Source organism: Abramis brama (genome assembly GCF_963993115.1).
Source record: "Abramis brama genome assembly, chromosome: 10".
NCBI lineage: Eukaryota > Metazoa > Chordata > Actinopteri > Cypriniformes > Leuciscidae > Abramis > Abramis brama.
In genome coordinates, this window is record NC_139972.1 from 9,610,048 (window position 1) to 9,629,730 (window position 19,683).

The following is a 19,683-nucleotide window of genomic DNA, read 5'->3' on the forward strand; positions in this document are numbered from 1 at the left end:
ATGATTTGGCCTGTTATTCCATTTTTTGTTTTCCCTAAAAGACCACAGTTCATATTGATGATAAATACAATTGGACATGTTGAGTGATGCAAGCAGTGACGGTTGCTTGTCCAGTGAAATCAGTCGACTGGAAACAGCTGATGTAAAGTTCACAAACCTCTTTCTTTTCTCCAGTCTGTTCAGAGATGAGGAGGTCAAAGACGGCTCCAAACTCCTCGTGGATCTTCTGCATCTCGTTGATGTGACTGGCCACCGTGTTCATGGCCTTCATTGCAACTGCACAACAGAGAGAAAAGAAATTATATATCAATCATATACATGCTAACTATATAGCTTTGCATGCAGAAAGTTGGTCAAAACATAACAGTTCAGATTAATGGTTTTAAAGCAGATCTTCAGCTTTAACATCTGACTAGACGAGTCACATCTGAAACCATTCAAAACCTGCATCATATATACAGGCAAACCAACATTTATTCAGACATCTTCCACATTTCTCACATTATCACAGTTTATTCGCTATAGTTTAGAAAATGGTAATAAAATATGACCAGAACTCAGTTGATATTTCACTGGTTTTGTCCATCCTTCTGTTAGACTCTCACAAATGAATCAGGTTGAAGATCTGTCAGATGTTAAATTTAACTACACAATTAGATAATACCAATTTAGCTCAACCAATTACTAAGCAATGCTTCATTTAGTTCAGTCTGGGGTGTAAAAAGGTCGCATTAGCAATTAAAGAAAAACACTTAAGCAAAACACGGTCAGGTCAAAGTGTCTGAATAATACATTGACTTTGATACATTTTACTGGTAGTCACTGTATGAAGAATTTTTGGGTATAATAATGTCACAGTTTACTTTATTTTGCTCTCCTCACTTACATAAATGAACTATAGTGTCCTGCACCCACTAGTAAAAAAATATCAAAAATGATGATCTGGTGTCTGAATAAATTTTAGTTTGACTGTATATATAATATAAAGCAGCCCAACTGTTTTCAACACTGATAATAATCAGAAATGTTTCTTGAGCAGCAAATCATCATATTATACTGATTTCTGAAGGATCATGTGACACTGAAGACTGGAGTAATGATGCTGAAAATTCAGCTTTAATCACAGGAATAAATTACATTTTACAATATATTCAAATAGAAAACACTTTCACAATTTCACAATATGACTATTTTTACAGAATTTTAGCACATTTTTTGCCTTTTTGAGCATTTGTGAGATTCCTTTCAAAGAAATGAAAACATGTTTGTATATATATGTCGCGTAAAGCTTTCTGATGCACACAGCTCACCGTTCAGATGGTAGTGCTCCTCGCTGTCGGGGTCGGTGAGCGAGTGCAGTTCTCTCAGCAGAAGAGGGTATTTCAGCACTCTCTGGATGGGTTTGATCAGGAACGACTCCAGCGTGGACGAATGCTGCTGTTTGGGGTTGCGCTCGTCCAGGAACGCCTTGAAGGCCGCGTCTGTCTTCGCTGGAGAGAACGCAAACACAGGAAGTTGTGATTATGCTGTCACAGGATTGTGTTTTTTGATACTGATAGGAAGATTTGAAGACTGGTGTAATTTGTTATGTTTTACATTACAATATATGCAAAATGTCAGGACATTCAGTTCTAATGTAACTAACTAGAAAACAACTGTTAAGTAAATGTCACAAATCTGCAGAATGGAGGTTAAATAATAAAAATAGACAGTGAGAAGATCCAGACCAACCTCACAGACACACACACACACACACACACACACACACACACACACACACACAGCGGCAGAATTATACAACTGACGCCCCAGAGGCGCTCACGCAGGGCTCTGTGAAAATCCCAGAATTCACAGGGAGCAAGGTCATTTTTGAGCTGATATTTACGCACCTTTGACCAGCACTTTGGGCACTTTGGTGTGGCTGGCACAGAAAGCACTGTAGATCTTGAAGCGGTCGGCGTAGTACAGGAACGAGCCACCCAGAGAAAAGAGGATTTTCTACAAGATCAGAGGGATTTTGAGAGAAATACATCAGGTATCATGGTTTGTGTTGGATAAATCTGGTTATGAATAGTTTTGAGTGATGCAATAACATGGTGCGTTCAAAAAACATGGTAGTATCATCACACATGCGCATTGTGCATGCCCAAAAAACAAGGTGCCATAATAACAATGACATTAAAATGCGCAGACCAGACACTCTGAATGTTTAATGGAGCGTAAATGAAACCACAGTCACAAACCTTGAACTCTTCCACTCGCTCCAGTTTCTCCAGGTCCGGCACCAGTCGCGTCCCGTCTTCCAGAGTCTTCAAAAACTCCACCTGGAATTCCAGCATTTCCGGGAGGTTTCCAAACAGCACGTCCAACTATTAAACACATAGGCAGGGAAAAAGTATGTTGTCAATTATAACAGCTAATAAAAAAACAATAATTATGTCATATGGACTACTTTTATGACATACATATACATGAAGAGTTCAGATGCAAAAGCCTCTAAATGCCATCTGAAATTTTCTTCTGGAATGATCAGTTTTATCAAGCTCGTATATTTAAGTTCAGTAATTTCACTTAAATGGCAATGAAAATGACCTATTAATTGTCATTTAAGTGAAATTACTGCACTTAAATATATGAGCTTGATAAAAATGATCATTCTAGAAGAAAATTTCAGATGGCATTTAGAGGCTTTTGCATCTGAACTCTTCATATATATATATTGTTAACAGTGTGAATTTCTTTATTTAATTATTTAATTTATTTTACTTTTTGCATTTCAGTTTTCATTTTAATTGTGTCATTTCATTTTTTGTTTTCAGTTTTTGCCATTTTTATTCATTTACTTTTAAATCTACATAGTTTTTTATTAATTTTTATATTAGTTTTATTTATTTTAGTACATCAAGTAAAACTTTTTTGTTTTAATTTTAAATAAAAAAATTAAATAAATATAAAGTGAAATAATTTTTATTTTATTTATTTTATGTGATTTCAGTTAAGGATTTTTTTTTTTAATGAATTTCGTCTTAGTTAATTATTATAACCCTGATATATATATATATATATATATATATATATATATATATATATATATATATATATATATATATATACATACATACATATATATAGACAGAACAAATATATACATATTTAATATTCATTAAATATCAAATAAAAAATGTGTAAAATAAGTGTTCATATCAGCAATTTTATTGTTATTTTAATCTTAAATAGTTTAAAGTGTGTATTCTGCTCTATAGATATATGTATCAGTCAAACTACATGTCTTTTGTGTCTGCAGTGATGTATAATGGGTTCTTCTCCCATATGTAGGGCATTAAAGGAGCAGAAACATGACACTGAGAACTTCCTCTCTTCTGTCTGATGTAAGTTTTCCTCATTTTGTGTCTCCCTCCCACTCCCTTCTCTACCTCTCCTTTCTAGTGTGTGTTTGTCTCCATCTCTATGTCCTCCTACACGCTCCTCTCCATCAGGACGATTATGAAATATCGTTCTGTGTTCTGGAGGTGTGTTCGAGCTCACCAGCTGATAATAATATGAAAGCATCAGCGGTGCTCTGACTCACCTCGTCCTGAGTGAGGAAAGACTCCTTCTGCAGAGGGGTTAGATATCGCCCGATCAAACAGTTCAGATCCTGAAAGAGAGAAAACACACACACACAATCACATTAAAGAACAGCCTATCAACAAATATGAAATATTAACAATAGCTATATTCTGCCAAATATTTGCCCAGTTTCATGGCTGTATAATTTGTTAATATCCCTGAGAGAGATATTTAACACATTTCAATATAGGAACTTATTTTGGCAGGTGGTTTGAGGGTTGACAGTGCTAAAGGGAAAATGTGAACACTAAAGGCCCGTTCACACTAAGGACAATAAATATAATGATAAAGATCTAATAATCGTTCTAAATTTAAATGAATAGCCGAGTCGACGCCACAACTATAACGATAACAGCACTGAGAAACGATATCATTGGAATCACTTTCAGAATGATTGTTTCCAGCTAATGAATAATAAACAATGATAGCCAATCAAAATTCATCCTGCTTTAACGAGCTCGAGCATTTAAAGTGTCAGACGACAAAACTTCAGCTCGCGCTTAGAATAAACAGAACGATATCACCCGCTAAATAAAAAAATAAATGCATGCACACACACACACACTCTTGTACATCTATCTTTATGAGGACATTCATTGACACAATGTAATCTCTAGCCGCTTACCCTAACCTTACCCATCACAACTAAGTGCCAAACCCGAACCCTTACCCTAAACCTACCCTTAACCTAATTATAACCTTATCCCTAAAACCAAGTCTTGACCCTCAAACAGGCCTTTAAAGGGGTCTCAGAAAGTGAGGACCGGCCAAAATGTCCTCACTTTACTCTCTTTGTCCTCACTCCAATGGTCTAAAACTCAAACTGGTCCTCACAAAGATAGTTGTACAAGTACACACACACACACACACACACACACACACACACACACACACACACAGACACACGTATATATTCACAAACTCATTTCAGGTTTCAGTACCGCTGGAGTGCTTTTTTCAGACTGTTGATTTAGTTCTCTGCTCAAACATGCAGACGAATCTGAAACACACTGCAAATATTCCCAGCGACGGACATGATCTCATCTAATCTCAGCCACCCTCAGACAGACGGGAAATACTGTCACTAAGCTCGACACAGCAAGCAAACACGAGCTATAGAGTGAGAATCACTGTCTGTCTCTGCCGTACAGAAAGATGGGTGTCTGAATGGCATACTACTACTTTTACAGTACGCAGTGTGCAAATCGTCTTTGAGCATAGACAATTGCCAAAAAGTGTAATATAAAATAAATAGTTCCAGTCTTCAATGCTGAATCATACAGCAATCCTGCTGTCTTAAAAAAAAACATAAACAGCAAACTCATAGAATAAGCACCTTATTTTGCAATGCAGAAGTAAGAGATTTTTTTATTCATTCGCCACTAAAGCATAATAACCAGAAGAATATCAAAGTTCACTTAAAGGCATAATGGACTGTTTTTGCACAGCTAAATTACTGAAAGCCTCGTACATTTAAGTTACAAATGGTGGCGCTGCTCCAAGTTCACACCAAGAATGATAACTATAAAGATAACTACATTAGCGTTCACACCAGCACACGATATCGTTCTGTTTATTCTAAGCGCGAGCTGAAGTTTTGTCGCCTGACGCTTTAAATGCTCGAGCTCGTTAAAGCAGGGTGGATTTTGATTGGCTATCATTGTTTATAATTCATCAGCTGGAAACAATCATTCTGAAAGTGTTTCCAATGATATATTTTCTGTGTTATCGTTATAGTTGTGGTGTCGACTCGGCTATTCTTTTATATTTAGAACGATTTTTAGAACTATATCTTTACCGTTATAGTTATCGTCCTTAGTGTGAACGGGAAAAATAAGGTGGATGTCTTCGAGCGAAAGGATGCCTCTTTAAAAAACTGGTATTTTGCAATAAAATGTGTATTTTGCAGTAACCATGCTACATGTTAAATAGCCATTTTAGCAGAGACTGTATATTTATTCATAATATAGTTACATACTAATTGCTAAAGCTCAGTCAGACTACAGTAGTTTCCATTTCGAATTATCCCCCTCCCGAAAAAAATAATAATAATCGCATCCAGGGCATCGGTCGGTTCCGATGTTCGGCTCAGATTATCTGGTAATGTTTACATGATTACAACTATTATTACGTCAGCACTTCCACAATAGCCAATAAGAGGCAAGTCTACAAGGAGACGGAAGTGACTGAACTTTTGAAATGGCGACAGCGAAACAACAACAAGCAGCTGTACGGCTCCAGCGGACAACGGGGATGGAGGAACGACTGGTGGAAATGTGGCAACAACACGACTGCCTTTATAATGTGTCCTCATCATATAATGTCTGACGCGACACAGTCTCCATTTAGCTCACATCCGCTTCCCCGTGAGATCACGTGACGTGCTAAATCTGGCATCATCATTTTAAAGGTGCTCTAAGTGATGTTGGGTGACGTCACTTCTTGTTGACGTTCAAAGTATTGTCAAACAAAATGGAGGCTAGCTTGACCCTCCCTCCTCCTTATCCGCGCACTAACCCCCCAAACCCCACCGCCAAATCCTTCTTGTCAGTTATTGGCTGGAACACTGTTTGTTATGTTTCGTGGTCCAGGCTGGGCCAGTTTGTTTTTGTTGCCGTTTGTGGAGCCTGGGGTGTTATTAATAAACAGATTAATAAACTCCTGTAGTCTGAGCCTGAGGTCACATGACATTACTGTAGCACTTTAAATCACTATGCTATTTTTAAATAATAGTTTATAGTATGTACTACGCAGTCCAGTAGTATTCATTCCACAAGCAGCCAGAGAGTGAGTGGGAGCAGAAAAAGGCAAGCCAAGGCCACAGTTTTCCCCCTACAGGCCTGTCTCGATGAAGGGCACAAACTTCTGTAAGTCAAACATATAGACGAGTATATAACACACACACACACACACACACACACACAGGCAGGGCCGTGCACAGGGGGGTGGCCCGGTGGCTAGAGCCACTGCCCTTCTGCCCTCATCAGCTGAGGTGCCCCTCTCGCCCCCCTCCCTAACCCTCCAGAAGATTCCCATAAAAACGTTATGTTATCGCTCCGCTAAAGATCCACTGATTCCGCTAATCCGCTCCGTGTTTTCCTGCTCGCTCCGCAGCGTCACTCGTAGACAAGCATGTGCCCGCTCTCCGACGACAGTTTCAGAATAGAATTTCGTCCCATTCACAGGTCGATTACAAATTACAATCCACATTACAGACAGTAGTCGATCCACAAAATTAGTATTTTGGTAATATGTTTTTGTATTTCTGTCGCAAAATGTTTTGCTCCTGGTCTTCAAATAGTGCTAACAAGTTACAACTCGTGCAACATCCATGTTCTTGGAAGAAAAGCAAATGTGTTTTGTGCCGTTAGCCACCTTGTAACCTACTATACTAAGGTACTATTCATTTAGATTAGAACACATTTAGATAATATATAGTATATTACCTTTTTATTATGTATAAAGTTAATATGGTCTCATTAAAATATTATAAATATGATGTATGTTATAGATAGATACTATATCAACTAAGGCAACTGATTATAATGGGAAATATATTTACAGGAGTTAAAGTGTGAAAAACTGTCTGCTAAATATTCTATACATAATGATTTACCCGCTGGCTTTCTAGAACTTTGATTCAATTTTTGCCATGTTGAATAGGCTTTGTCTTTGCTCTTTCTCACTCTGTTCTTCTAATTTTGTGAAGGCATTGTTTTTTTGTCGACACAATCTGCAAACAACAGAAAATGTTATTTATTTATTCGTGATTTATTTATTAGTGTTATTTATATTAGATTAGATCAGGTTAAATAATTTGATTGAACAAGAATTCTAATTTTCACTACTCCCAGTGTATGATTGCAGAACAATGTTTGAAAATGTATGGAGCAACAGATTTTGTGTGAAAATAAATCAGAAAGGTGGTTTGTTTAAAAATCTTATTAATGTACGAGGTGGCAAGGAGGTACACACGGGGTAAAACGGTAAAACCAGCATGGTAAGACACACAGTATTGATAAAAATACTTAAGCTAAATGAATATGCTTTTAATAATGTCTAAGTTGATACTTGTTCAAACCAATCACTTTAGTAAAGTTTATAACAATTTTGGAGTTATTTTGATAAATTAAATAATAAATGTTTGTTCAATAAATATAGGCTATCTGTCATAATTTTCATTTTAAAAATACAGAAACAAGATTCTTGAGATCTTTGTATTTAAATTGCTACATAAGTCTAAAACATTAAAAAATATATATAAAATAGTAGATTAAATTAGCACAGAATCAACTTTGATCAAGTCAATGATCAGCCAAATTTCCAAGTCCATCATCAAAAGCGTTTATGAAAAAAAGTGCTGAGCAGAATTTGTGCCATTGAGTGGTATAAAAGAGAATTAAGTCAAATGCGCATTTTACCCCGGTGTGACTTTATAACTGTTGTAACCTGTATATCATTTCAATTTATACTTTAAGTGCATAATATTAAATTAAATGTCTATACTACTTCCATAGGATGAGGCAGCTCAGAGAGTGAGAGCCCACTGAGCATCAGACAGTTAAACTGGCATTGACATTGAATTATTTAATTGGAAGAGTAATTATAACAACATAACTTGATTTTGCACTAAATCCTAATTGTAATCTTATTGCCCATATAAAAGAGTTGTTTTTAATTTTCTGTATTAAGATGATACTGCCTCATTCAAACTCCTTATAGTGCCCCCTTTTTTGGTTTAAGCCACTGCCCCTCAAAATGTCTGTGCACGGCCCTGCACACAGGTACTGACTTTGACGTAGGTGCGCTCCGTCTCCACCAGTTCGCAGATGACTTTGCGGAGTTTGTCGGCATCGGACAGCTGGCGCGGGGTGGCGTTGCTCGGAGGGAGCGAGGAAGACTCCGGGCCGGACGAGGGAGAGACGGCTTCGGATGAGGGATTCATTTCGTGAAGACTGCGACAGAAAGCTGCGACCTGCTCCGTACTCTACAGAGAGAGAGAGACAGACAGACATGAAGAGTGAGACATCTCACAGAGTCCTGCACTGTTATTAGGACACACGCACACACACGCACACACGCACACGCACACACCTACACACACACTCGCAGCACCTGCAGCTGGATCCTTCCGCTCAGATGCCTGTCAGAATGCTATAAAAATCATTAGCGCTCATTTGCTCTATTTTCAGCCTCTAAAACTCTCTTATCTCCTCCATCACTTCATCTTTTTGGCTCTCCCTCTCTCTCTTTCTCACACTCTCTCTCTCTCTCTCTCCCCCTCCCTCCCTCCCTCTCTGCTCTTCTGAAATGTCTTCATTTCATCTGAACGGCAATCAAAACACAAGCACCTGTCCATGGATGCGGTTGCCATGGGAACGGCTGTGATGGCACATGGACTGTCATTCTCACAGTAACACTGACGGACTGAGAGAAAGTACCATCCATCTACTAGGGCTCGGTGTCAACCGGAAGATATTTTGCAACATTCTTTATACTACAGTAGATACAGTATAATAGGCAGGACAACTTTACTTTGTTCGCACATGAGAAAGCTGGATATTGTCCCAAACATACGCCTGTTTTCAGAATGTGTCATTTTGTAATATTAGTCTTTTGTTTTCAACTCAAGCACTTCACAATGTGAAGCTGTTTTTGCACTGATGCCAGACATTTGTTATGAATAATCTGATCTGATCTTTTTGATGTTGAAAAAGATTTTTGATGCTGAATAGTTAGAGAAAATTTTAAATCAAATGAGTAGAAAGTGCCTTTCATTTCATTGTTAGGATTATTATTATATATAAATAGGAATTACTCATACCAAGTGATATAACATTATTCAAATATTTTGGTCAAATTGCCCATCCATCCATCTATAAATCCATCCATCTTTGATTCTCTCACTCTCTTTCACTCTTTCTGTCAAAGCTGAAGAGTTTCCTATTAGATCACCAACCTTTGTGTGCATTTTTTAGTTAACATACAGGGGAAAATATAGATGAACTTGGAATCAGACATTTACGGTCAGCAATCGGATACTTGTGATTAAATAAAAATGTCAATTCCTCTAATCGATTCCTTTTTGTGCAGTTTAATATGATTTGGACACACATCCAAAGTGTGTGCACAGAATGCCGCCCTTTCATCCTGAACTGAGTTCTCTTCCGAGTCTTTTTGCTCTTGAACACAAAAATATACACAAAAATATGTCACAATATCCTGGTAAACAGTCATTTTTGTCCGTAGTGAACGTAAACAGTTTACAAAGAAAACACATGTGTAACAGTATATTGGATCCATGCAGCTCTTAAAGTGACAGCAGCCTAATATTCCTGCTGATGTCTCTAAAATAATGATAATCAAACAACAAAAGACAAAGAGAAAATTCACTCGCTTTTGTAACTATATTTGTAATGCATATTTTATTTATAAAGTGCTGTTATTTTACATTTGATTGCAGTTTCTGTACCTGAATACCTGAAAATCTTAAAACACTGTTTATTTTAATTGTATCTTTGTTCAGTTGTATTTATTTGTGCAATTGTTAATTTGTTTATTTGTTCCTTTTTTAGTTACTGAGTGTTTACTAGTCTTTAATAATGCTTGAAATGTATATTAGTTAGGCTAGTTGTTTTTGCTAGTTATTTTTAAACCATAGACAAAAGTTCCTTCCTTTAGCCTGTTGATTTTTGTTCATGGTATTCAATTTAATGTTTTGCAATAAAACTTAGAATAAATGTGAATGATATGTTTTTTTTATCTTATTGGAATCGAAATTAGGAATCGATAAGCAGAATCATAATCATTAAAATTCAAACGATACCCAAACTTATAAGTGTCTCAAACTAAAATCGGAATATCTTTAACAATAAATAACAAACTTAGCAGACTTTATCGAATCGTCCCTGAAAGTGCTCGTTGGTGCATGCAACAAAGTTGAGTAGAGTTTCAATACATGCAAATGAGCAGCAACACAATGAACAGACAGCCAATGGAAATTCATACAATAAAGTCAATCTGACTTAAAGGGGTCGTCGGATGCAAAATTCACTTTTATGTGGTGTTTGCATATAAATGTGTCTTTGCAGTGTGTGGACACAACCACCATACAATGAAAACAATCCATTCACTCTTTTTTTTTAATCCTCAAAAAGTCTAAACACTCTCAATAATCAAGCCGTTTGGATTTTCTGACCACTATGATGTCATATTGCTCATGCTCCGCCCACAACCACTCATTATTACGGACTGTCCCGTACTAGCATATTTCCGCTCAGCCATTCGACACCCCCCATGGAAGAGAGGGGTGGGGTGAGCAGTTGCTCATTATCATTTAAAGAGACATGCACCGAAACAGGCCACTGTTTACACAAAGTATATTACAAACTTTACATGAACACCCTAAAGAATCATACCAACTTGTGGAAAATGCTTATCCGATGACCCCTTTAATTGCTTTAAAGGTTCTGGAAGTGATTTCCGTCATTGCGCTAACTTTCACACAACTACTCAATTAGATCACATATCTTCAACTACATGCTCTCTATCCTGAAACCGGATATCAACAAACCTAAATGCTTGTAAATAAAGAATTTCTGATCGGCCATGGTTTGTTTATGCTGTTCACAAAGCTTACATCAGGAGTGATTTCTCAGGGCAGCAATTTTAGTGACAACTGTCAGGTAGTGGGAGCATTTTTTCTGCGTTATTAAAAAAGAAATGCTTCAAAATAATTCCTCAGGGGTGTCAGGGAATACTGGATTCCCGTTGTCTCTGTTTGTGTGTAAACAAATAAATCAGTTCCTAAATCAGAGATGCAGAATTTCATCTCCGAGGGGCGTCGGGCTTCACCTGTCACTTTAGTCATTAGCTAAAACATCATCAGCTGCCACAACCAAGGCGTACAAGCGCCGGGAGAGCTGTCAAGATGTTTGTGATCCCGTTATATGGAGACAAATTCACACGCTTTCAGATACAGCAGCTGTCAGCTTTCCACCACATTTCTCCATCATTCTCTGAAACGGCACAGCTAGAGAGTCGAGACGAGTACATTAGGAAACCACAAAAGTAGCCCTTTCCTACATCGCACATCCACCAACACAAAGTCACATCGGAGGCTTTTTTAAAAGAGACATAAAAGATTATTTGAAGAGGAAGATCAAGGCTAGTGTTCATGCACACACAGACAACCGCTTGCACAAAACCCAGCATATGTCTACTAAAACATTTTTCTTTATCTGAGGAGAGACATAAACAATCGTCTGAAGAAGCAACGTATGAAGACACCGACGGGTTTCCCAGAATGCACGTTGTAAAAAGAGGAAATTTTAGGTCATCATTAGCCATCACTGTGCAAAGAGTCTGCACCAACAGTGACTTTCAACTACTTTTATTTACTTAGCAGACTACAGGTGATTGTTTTGGCTGACAGTTTTTTTTTTCAAAGCGTGTGAAAGCTGCTTTCCGTGTTCATTAGCGGAGAGAGTCTTAGCGGTCCTCGAATGCCCACGCAAGGACACACAAAGGATGAATTGCAGTGTTTTTCCCAACGTCCTTGAGTCACAGAACAGCATGACAGAAAATATGACACCCCACACACAATAAAGCACATTAACTGCTGGGAAAATGCCATTGTCACTGCTGTGAAATGAAAACACTTGTAAGTTGTGTTCTCTATAAGGTGTAACTCTCACACTTTGAACAAAACCCTAACCCTAAAAGTGGTTTTTGCAGGCAAAAAGTTTATTGTCTACTGTCAGAAGTCACTTTAAAACTAGGGATGCACGATCGGATAAATCGGCCACCATATCGCTATCGGCCAATATAAGTTCATTTTTGATGTTATTGTTATCGGCCCAAAAAAAAAAAAAAAAAGCAGATAAATAATGGAATATTTCCTTCAGCTGAGACACTTCAGGTTCGCCATTATGGTTTTGAATGGCTTGAAATATGATGGGAAAATATGAAATATGATACAGTTAAGTGCAACATGCACAGCACAAGCCTTTCATATAGGCTACATAAAATTATAATGAGAACATTTTAATTGTGCGCTTGGGACATGGCTTTTAATGGTGAGACTTTTGTTTGTTTTTTTGTAATCAGGCTCTCAAAAATTATAAAAATATGTGGATTTAGATTTATTGGCCAGTATGTCGGTTATCGGTTTTGGCCAAAAATGTTATATCGGTGCATCCTTATTTAAAACCACATGGGGTTCCAGTGTTAAACTGGAATTATTGATCTTGTTATGAGTACAAAAGGTTGCATACTGTGAATAAACAAACAAGCGCACCTACACAACGGGAAATGCACACTTCCAGAGAACTTCCCTCCATTAAGTCCCTACAAGATCACCACACCCTGCTTAAAATAACAACTTAAACCAGCCTAAGGTGGTTTGATGTCTTGATACAGGTTTCCCAGGCTTCTTTAATGTTAAAAAGTGCACACAATCCCTTTACTGGAAACCAGTTTGGGATCTTAAGACCACTTTAAGATGGTTTAAACTCTTTTTCCCAGCATGCAAAAAGCACAAAATTGCTCATGAACACAAGCTGATTGGTTTAATTTAAAACAAATTAAAGACTAGCAAGGTACAATCATAGTATTATACTTTGATATATGACATTATGCATATATATATTTACTACTCTAAGGTATTTCAAAGGACACCATGGAACTGTCATGTAAAAAACATGTAATCACCATCATCCATATGAACATTACGTAAAATTATGGCACTTTTTACTAGTGAACGCAAACATCTGACATTCTGACAGCAACAATTCACGAAACACTAACAAAAAATCTGTGCAAAAACCCAAAGCATCATTAACATCCAGCTCAGGATAAAAAAATCAACAAAAAAAAGAAAGAAATTGATAAAATAGTGCGATTTAAGAAAAAACTCAGACATAAAACGTCTCTCACCAGGTGCAGCATGTCATAGATGGAGTCCGAAGAGCGCTTGCTGTGTCTGTTGCGTTTGAGCACAGACATGACTGACTCAGGATCAGCAGAAACGGCTTCGGAGAGAAACACGCCGGCCCACTGTCACTGACGCTGGATCAGTTTCAGGAAACGCCTCAGAAATCACAGATTCACTGCTGCAATACCGACAACATCCCTCCGCTTATGACAAATAGAACAGAGAGAGAGAGAGATGGAACGGGTAGCTCTTTTCCTCCCTCTCTCTCTCTCTCTCTTTCTCTCTCTGTCGTTCGCCCACCTCCTCTCTGCTCGTCCAACTCCGTATTCACCCGCCCGTTCTGATGCGACACCACCTCATTTATCTTCTTTCGCTCTCTTTCTTCCTGGCAGGCTGAGCAAACACTGAGCTACATGAGTTAAGATACTCAACACACAAGTAAAAATAATCAAGGGTGAATGGAGAGAGGAAGAGGAAAAGGAAGAGGAAGTGGTGTTCATGATGGGCTGGGCAAGTTCAACTGGACAACAATACCATCACAGTAAGATAAACAGACAGCTGTAGTTAGTGATATGCAAAACTACTAATCTTAAAGGTAGTATTAGGTGGGTCGCCTGAAAGACTAGCTAATTAATCATCATAAAGTTAAATTAAATTATATTTCTTACCTGAGCAGCCAATAAACAAATGACCTTTTACTTGAACTACCAACATATACCTATCATTTGAGATAATAGATCAGAACGTTAGTGTACTTCTTTTGCGATTTCCCTACAGTGGGTAAAATTTAATGCAACAAACTTTAAAGGTTTTTAATGACCACTAAGGTAGAGATCACCTCTTTTAGATTAAAGGGATAGTTCACCCAAAAATGAAAATTCTGTCATTAATTACTCACCCTCATGTCGTTCCAAACCCGTAAGACTTTCGTTCATCTTCGGAACACAAATGAAGATCTTTTTAATGAAATCTGAGAGATTTATGACCCTCTATAGACAACTAAGCATCTACAATTTTGACGCTTCAAAAAGTTCTGGTCTTTATGGATATTTGCTGGTCTCTCAGCCTGGAAAAACTTTTTTTTTTGCTGTTGAAAAAGTGCCCAAATCCCTCTAAAGCCATCAAAAACATAGCTGGAAACCAGTCTTCTATCATGTTAAGACCATTTTAGGTTGGCTGGCTACTAATGTGCAAAAAGCACAAAATTGCTCAATCACAATCACAATCAAGCTGGATTCAGGTTCACCTGACCTCTATCAGATGCTTTACTTATGTTTTGTGGAGTACAAAAGCTTGACGGAGGGGTCTTGAGATGCTTTGTTAAAAGTTTATTGTTAAAACTATTTTTAACTCGACATGCCATCTTAAAACGCGAAGCTTATGATAGAGAACTGTGAGTCATGACTCAAAAGGCCAAAAATGTCTGTCTGCATGTCGATGTCTTTGTCTATGTAAAAGCAGCGCTTAAAAGGGGATGAAGGATTTTAATGTGCAAACTGTCTAACAGCTGTCAGCATGCTAATAAAAGCACCCCCGCTAAAAATACAAAACTAAAGATGGCGAACTAGTCGACTAGTAGTGAAGTAAGAGATGCTTTACTCGCAAATCGAAATCATTTCTATCACAGTAGCTGTGCGTTCAGCATTCAGATGAACAACTCAACTGAACAGCAGTCTCATGATTTATAATATAGGACTGGAGTGAGTGTCTGTTTCATAAAGATTGATCATCTGAACAGCCGTGGAGGGAGAGAGAGAGAGAGAGAGAGAGAGAGAGAGAGCGAGAGAGAGAGAGAGAGAGAGAGAGAGAGAGAGAGAGAGAGAGAGAGAGGAGAGAGAGAGAGAGAGAGAGAGAGAGAGAGAGAGAGAGAGAGACAGCGGGGGAAAGTAAACAGGATGAATGCACCAGGACTTAAAAGAGCACAGAGAGAAATGCGGCGTCAGATCATGTGATCCAGGCTTCACTGCGGTTCATAAACACACGCTGTGACGGTACAGCGCAGAAGCATGATCATTAAACATGACAAAGTGACGCACCGCAGAACAGTGATACGGCAGAATCACTTCAGCCCTACAGGCTCAAACTGCCTTCCAGTCACGTCAGATGGATTGCACTTTAATTCACAGAAAATTCCTTTCTTTGTCAATATGTAAAGATAAGAAATCTCGTCGACCTCAATCTTTTGAACAGCGATGCACACGAAACGAGAATCATCCTTTACAGCAAGAACTAACTGCCATGTGAATGAGAAAATGTCCGGCGCTGAACACCGAACTTGCCAAATCCTCTACTGAACACTTTTAGCATCAAACACGTCTCCTGATATAACAAATCACACACACCGCACGCCGAATGGCCTGTTAATGTGGAGATCAGCAAGCAGAGAACGTCAAATCAGACTGTAAATGTTCCTTTCACTGCCAATCCAAAGCCCTCTCTAGTCCATCTACTGAATAATATCCCACCAGACAGTGAAGCACTACTAATGTGCCGTTATTCCCAGCTGAACTAGTGAAGTGAAGACTGGATCCTGTAGTGGAGAGACTGTTAACTGCTTATGCAGATGTAGCTGGACAATAACAATGAAGTCAGAGCCTTGGCACAGGGGTTAATGGCTGATTCATTGACCTGTGGCGCTCATATAGAAAAGTTAAAGGGATAGTTCACCCAAAAATGAAAATTCTGTCATCATTTACTCACCCTCAAGTTGTTCCAAACCTGTATGAGTTTCTTTGTTCTGCTGAACACAAAGGAAGATATTTGGAAGAATGTTTGTAATCAACAGATCTCGGTCCCCATTGACTTCCATAGTAGGAAAAAAATATACTATGGTAGTCAATGGGGACCGAGATCTGTTTGGTTACAAACATTCTTCCAAATATCTTCCTTTGTGTTCAGCAGAACAAAGAAACTCATACAGGTTTGGAACAACTTGAGGGTGAGTAAACAATGACAGAATTTTCATTTTTGAGTGAACTATCCCTTTAAGTTCAAGTCTCTCTCTAGTAATCACTTGTCTGTCTAATAAAAGACAAAGAACCCTAAAGTAGTGCTGGGCGATAAACAATATCATATCGAGATTGTGATAAAATGTACGTTAATAACGCTGATAAGCTCTGGACGTTTTCACTCGATATGGATTCATCTAACAGCCGAAATAAACAGGATAATGCGTGTCGCTAATGCGTGTCTCTGTTTGAATGAATGCGCGGTTTCTAAAACTGAAAGATCTTCACGACAAGTTTGGTTTAACTTCAAAGAAATTATGACCGAAATATTTAACTACTGTACACTGACATGTACTTCTCAAAGTAATAATAATAATATATTATCTTATGACCAAGATATATTTTCATCCATGTTTTAAATGTATACAGTTCTGTTGTGCAGCATCTTATTTGACAATTATTTATTTTTTTAAGTTTATATACATTTGTATTAAATTTAAAAACACAGAATCCCTCCCTGCCAAAAAAAATATTTTTAAATGGAAAACACAGAATTTAGGGAAAAAAAAAATGGATTTAATGGGCCCTAAATTAAAAGGTAGCTACTCTGTGGAGTGTTATTGTGAACAAACAAGTTTACATGTTTACATTCATCCTCAAGGTCTGAGAAATATGTGGAAAGAATTTCTTTCTCCATTAATGGTAAATGAATATTGTGATAAATATCGATATCGTATGATATGGAAAAAAATATCACGATACTTTATATTTTTGTCCATAACGCCCAGCCCTACACTAATGGCCATGTCACACCAAGCCATCATATAAGAACTAGCGGCGACGAAAGCGGTCGCCTCTCGACGGCTAAAAAGCTGCGCTTGAACAAACCAACTGCACTAAAGGCGAGTGTCAACTAGCCACTAGCCAGTGTGTGACTGTCTATATCAGCAGGAATCTATAGTCTATATTCGTCATTCAAAAAGGGAAAACGAAACTGCAGGAAAAGGACTGCAGGACGCATGCTAACATTTTTGAATATCAATCATGCTGATCTTCATTCCAGATGGCTCATTATGAAAATATTCAAGCATTGGAATGCTCAGGTTAGATGACGTAAAAATTAGCTTCGCTAAGCTGAATAGCTAATCAGATTTCTCTCACCGCCCGGCGCCGATGCCAATTCAACATGCTCAATCGGGGTCCAACTAGTGTCGACGGTGCGAAAACTGAGCCGCCCCACATTGGCTTGGTGTGTCAGGGCCTTAAGAATGAGTTTCACAGCATCAGGTGATTTTAAGGTTTTTAAAATACAAAATATAGTGACCCCAAAAAGTGTTTTAGACACTTGCAACAGCTACATATGCAAATGTAATGAATGCATTAAAATGCATGAATGACACAGCATAATAAAGTATCAAGATAATTGGCAGTTATTCTCAGCACAAACATTTACCCTTTTCTGAGTCATTTTTACAATGGCATTTAGCCTCACCAATTAGTTTTTCTGAAATGTTTTTCCTGAAAATGGACACTTCAGTCACACTTAATATGAATGCCAGTGCATTATAAACATCAAACAAGTAGCATTTATTTAAAAATATATATGGTACAATTTTTATGACTCATAATGACCCTGAAAAGCCGATTTGCAGAGCAAGGTCATTTAACTCTGTCTCTGTCAAAATCATTCATATATTCAGAGCATGAACAGACTGAACGTGCAATAAATTCATTAAAGATATCCTGCATTAAATTCAACAGTATGTGTGTGTGTGTGTGTTTATGTGTATGAGTGCGCACTAAAGCTGATTATGGATTCCTTTGCATTCCCCGTCTGCCCTCAATGCAAGTTTCTCCTCTTTAATAAAGGCCAGAGAGATGGTGCTATGCAAAGAGACAGACACATGTCTATGCATGCCAAAAGCAATCTTCTCCAAGCTCCCAGCGAGACCCAGAGCCCTACTGTCTCTGCTGACCCAAGTACATCTCTCTGCCTGGGCCTGACATCAACACACGCTTCAGATCCAGAACCAACTCAAATCCCGGGCTTATAATGTGAGAGATCTAGTTTCATCATGCTGCACCACTTGCTTGCAGATCAGATGGGGTTTAAAACTTTTGCATTTAATTGGTAGAGCAACCATATTCATTCCAAAAATGTTTCGCGAGTCATATTTCTGCATGAATAATCGAGAAGCAAAACATCAGGATATGCAAATACCGCCATCACTGATTGGTGCAACAGCTTGGAGCATATTCAAATTGTGTGAACTGCACTTAGCGACAGAAAATGTGACACCAGCAGCAAATGTGCAAAGCTTGACAGTGAAAACTGACAAAATGGACAAATTTCTAAACTGCTGCATCCAATTAGTATGAGAAAGAATTGTTAATGACTTTACACATGAATAATAAGTATACAAGATATTTGCATTTGAGAAGCCAACATACTGGAAACATTCATGATTATAATGAATGCAATTGCATTGACTACACCGTTCTGGGAAATTAAAAAGGTCATTTAAAAACTGAATAGCACTTGCTTATTTTGATGAACGGGGTGATATAAATATACGGCTGGCGTAAAGCATATCTGCACATTTTAAAAGCATAAGAAAATCAAGTGGCATTTCAGATCATTTTCTAAAAGTGGCCCCTGAGTAATTTGAGTATCCCCGCAGTACATTATTCCTCGTACGGAGAGAAACACACTGTTGGACATTTAGGAACTGAGACACAGAAGTGGAGACTATAGGTACAAAGACTGGTTCTGAACCATGTAAGGTCTAGAAATTACGTTGGGCAATGGACAAATATCAGAAAACGTTTTCTTTTTTTTTGCTTCCACTATTAAGGTCTAAACTCAACAGAGCTTTTCTGAAATGAGATTAATAGGGAATTCAGTAAACAGGTTTCTGAAAATAGTTTCTGTATGTAAATGTGGAAGGTCGTGAGGAATCTGATTGGTTCCATCATCTCAACACATCCATCAACCCCGTCCGTCCAATCAAGCAACTGTGACTGTATCCGGCATTGTAAACTGCAGCTTAGAGACGTGGAAGAATAACCAACTACACACACTCTCACGTCTAAATGTGAAACTGTGATGTCTGTCTGACACTCCTCAGATAGAGACCATCTTCTGACAAAATTGCTGCCTCCAAGATTATG

General features: G+C 38.0%; 1 protein-coding gene across 3 annotated transcripts in view; it reads right to left on the reverse strand.

Moving 5' to 3' along the window:
* The window catches only part of LOC311090571 (rho guanine nucleotide exchange factor TIAM1-like), an 88,017-nt gene that overhangs the window by 4,333 nt on the left and 64,001 nt on the right, over positions 1 to 19,683 (reverse strand). For 2 of the 3 annotated variants that reach the window (XM_084125919.1, XM_084125918.1), the window contains exons 17-22: positions 8,423 to 8,617; positions 3,590 to 3,658; positions 2,244 to 2,369; positions 1,890 to 1,998; positions 1,311 to 1,490; positions 158 to 276 (exon numbers count right to left, since the gene is read on the reverse strand). In XM_084125919.1, coding sequence (XP_083982045.1) covers positions 158 to 276; positions 1,311 to 1,490; positions 1,890 to 1,998; positions 2,244 to 2,369; positions 3,590 to 3,658; positions 8,423 to 8,617 — 798 coding nt within the window. Of the gene's footprint in view, positions 1 to 157; positions 277 to 1,310; positions 1,491 to 1,889; positions 1,999 to 2,243; positions 2,370 to 3,589; positions 3,659 to 8,422; positions 8,618 to 13,566; positions 13,961 to 19,683 lie in introns of those variants that run through there. The other variant, XM_084125920.1, reaches the window with a different exon arrangement.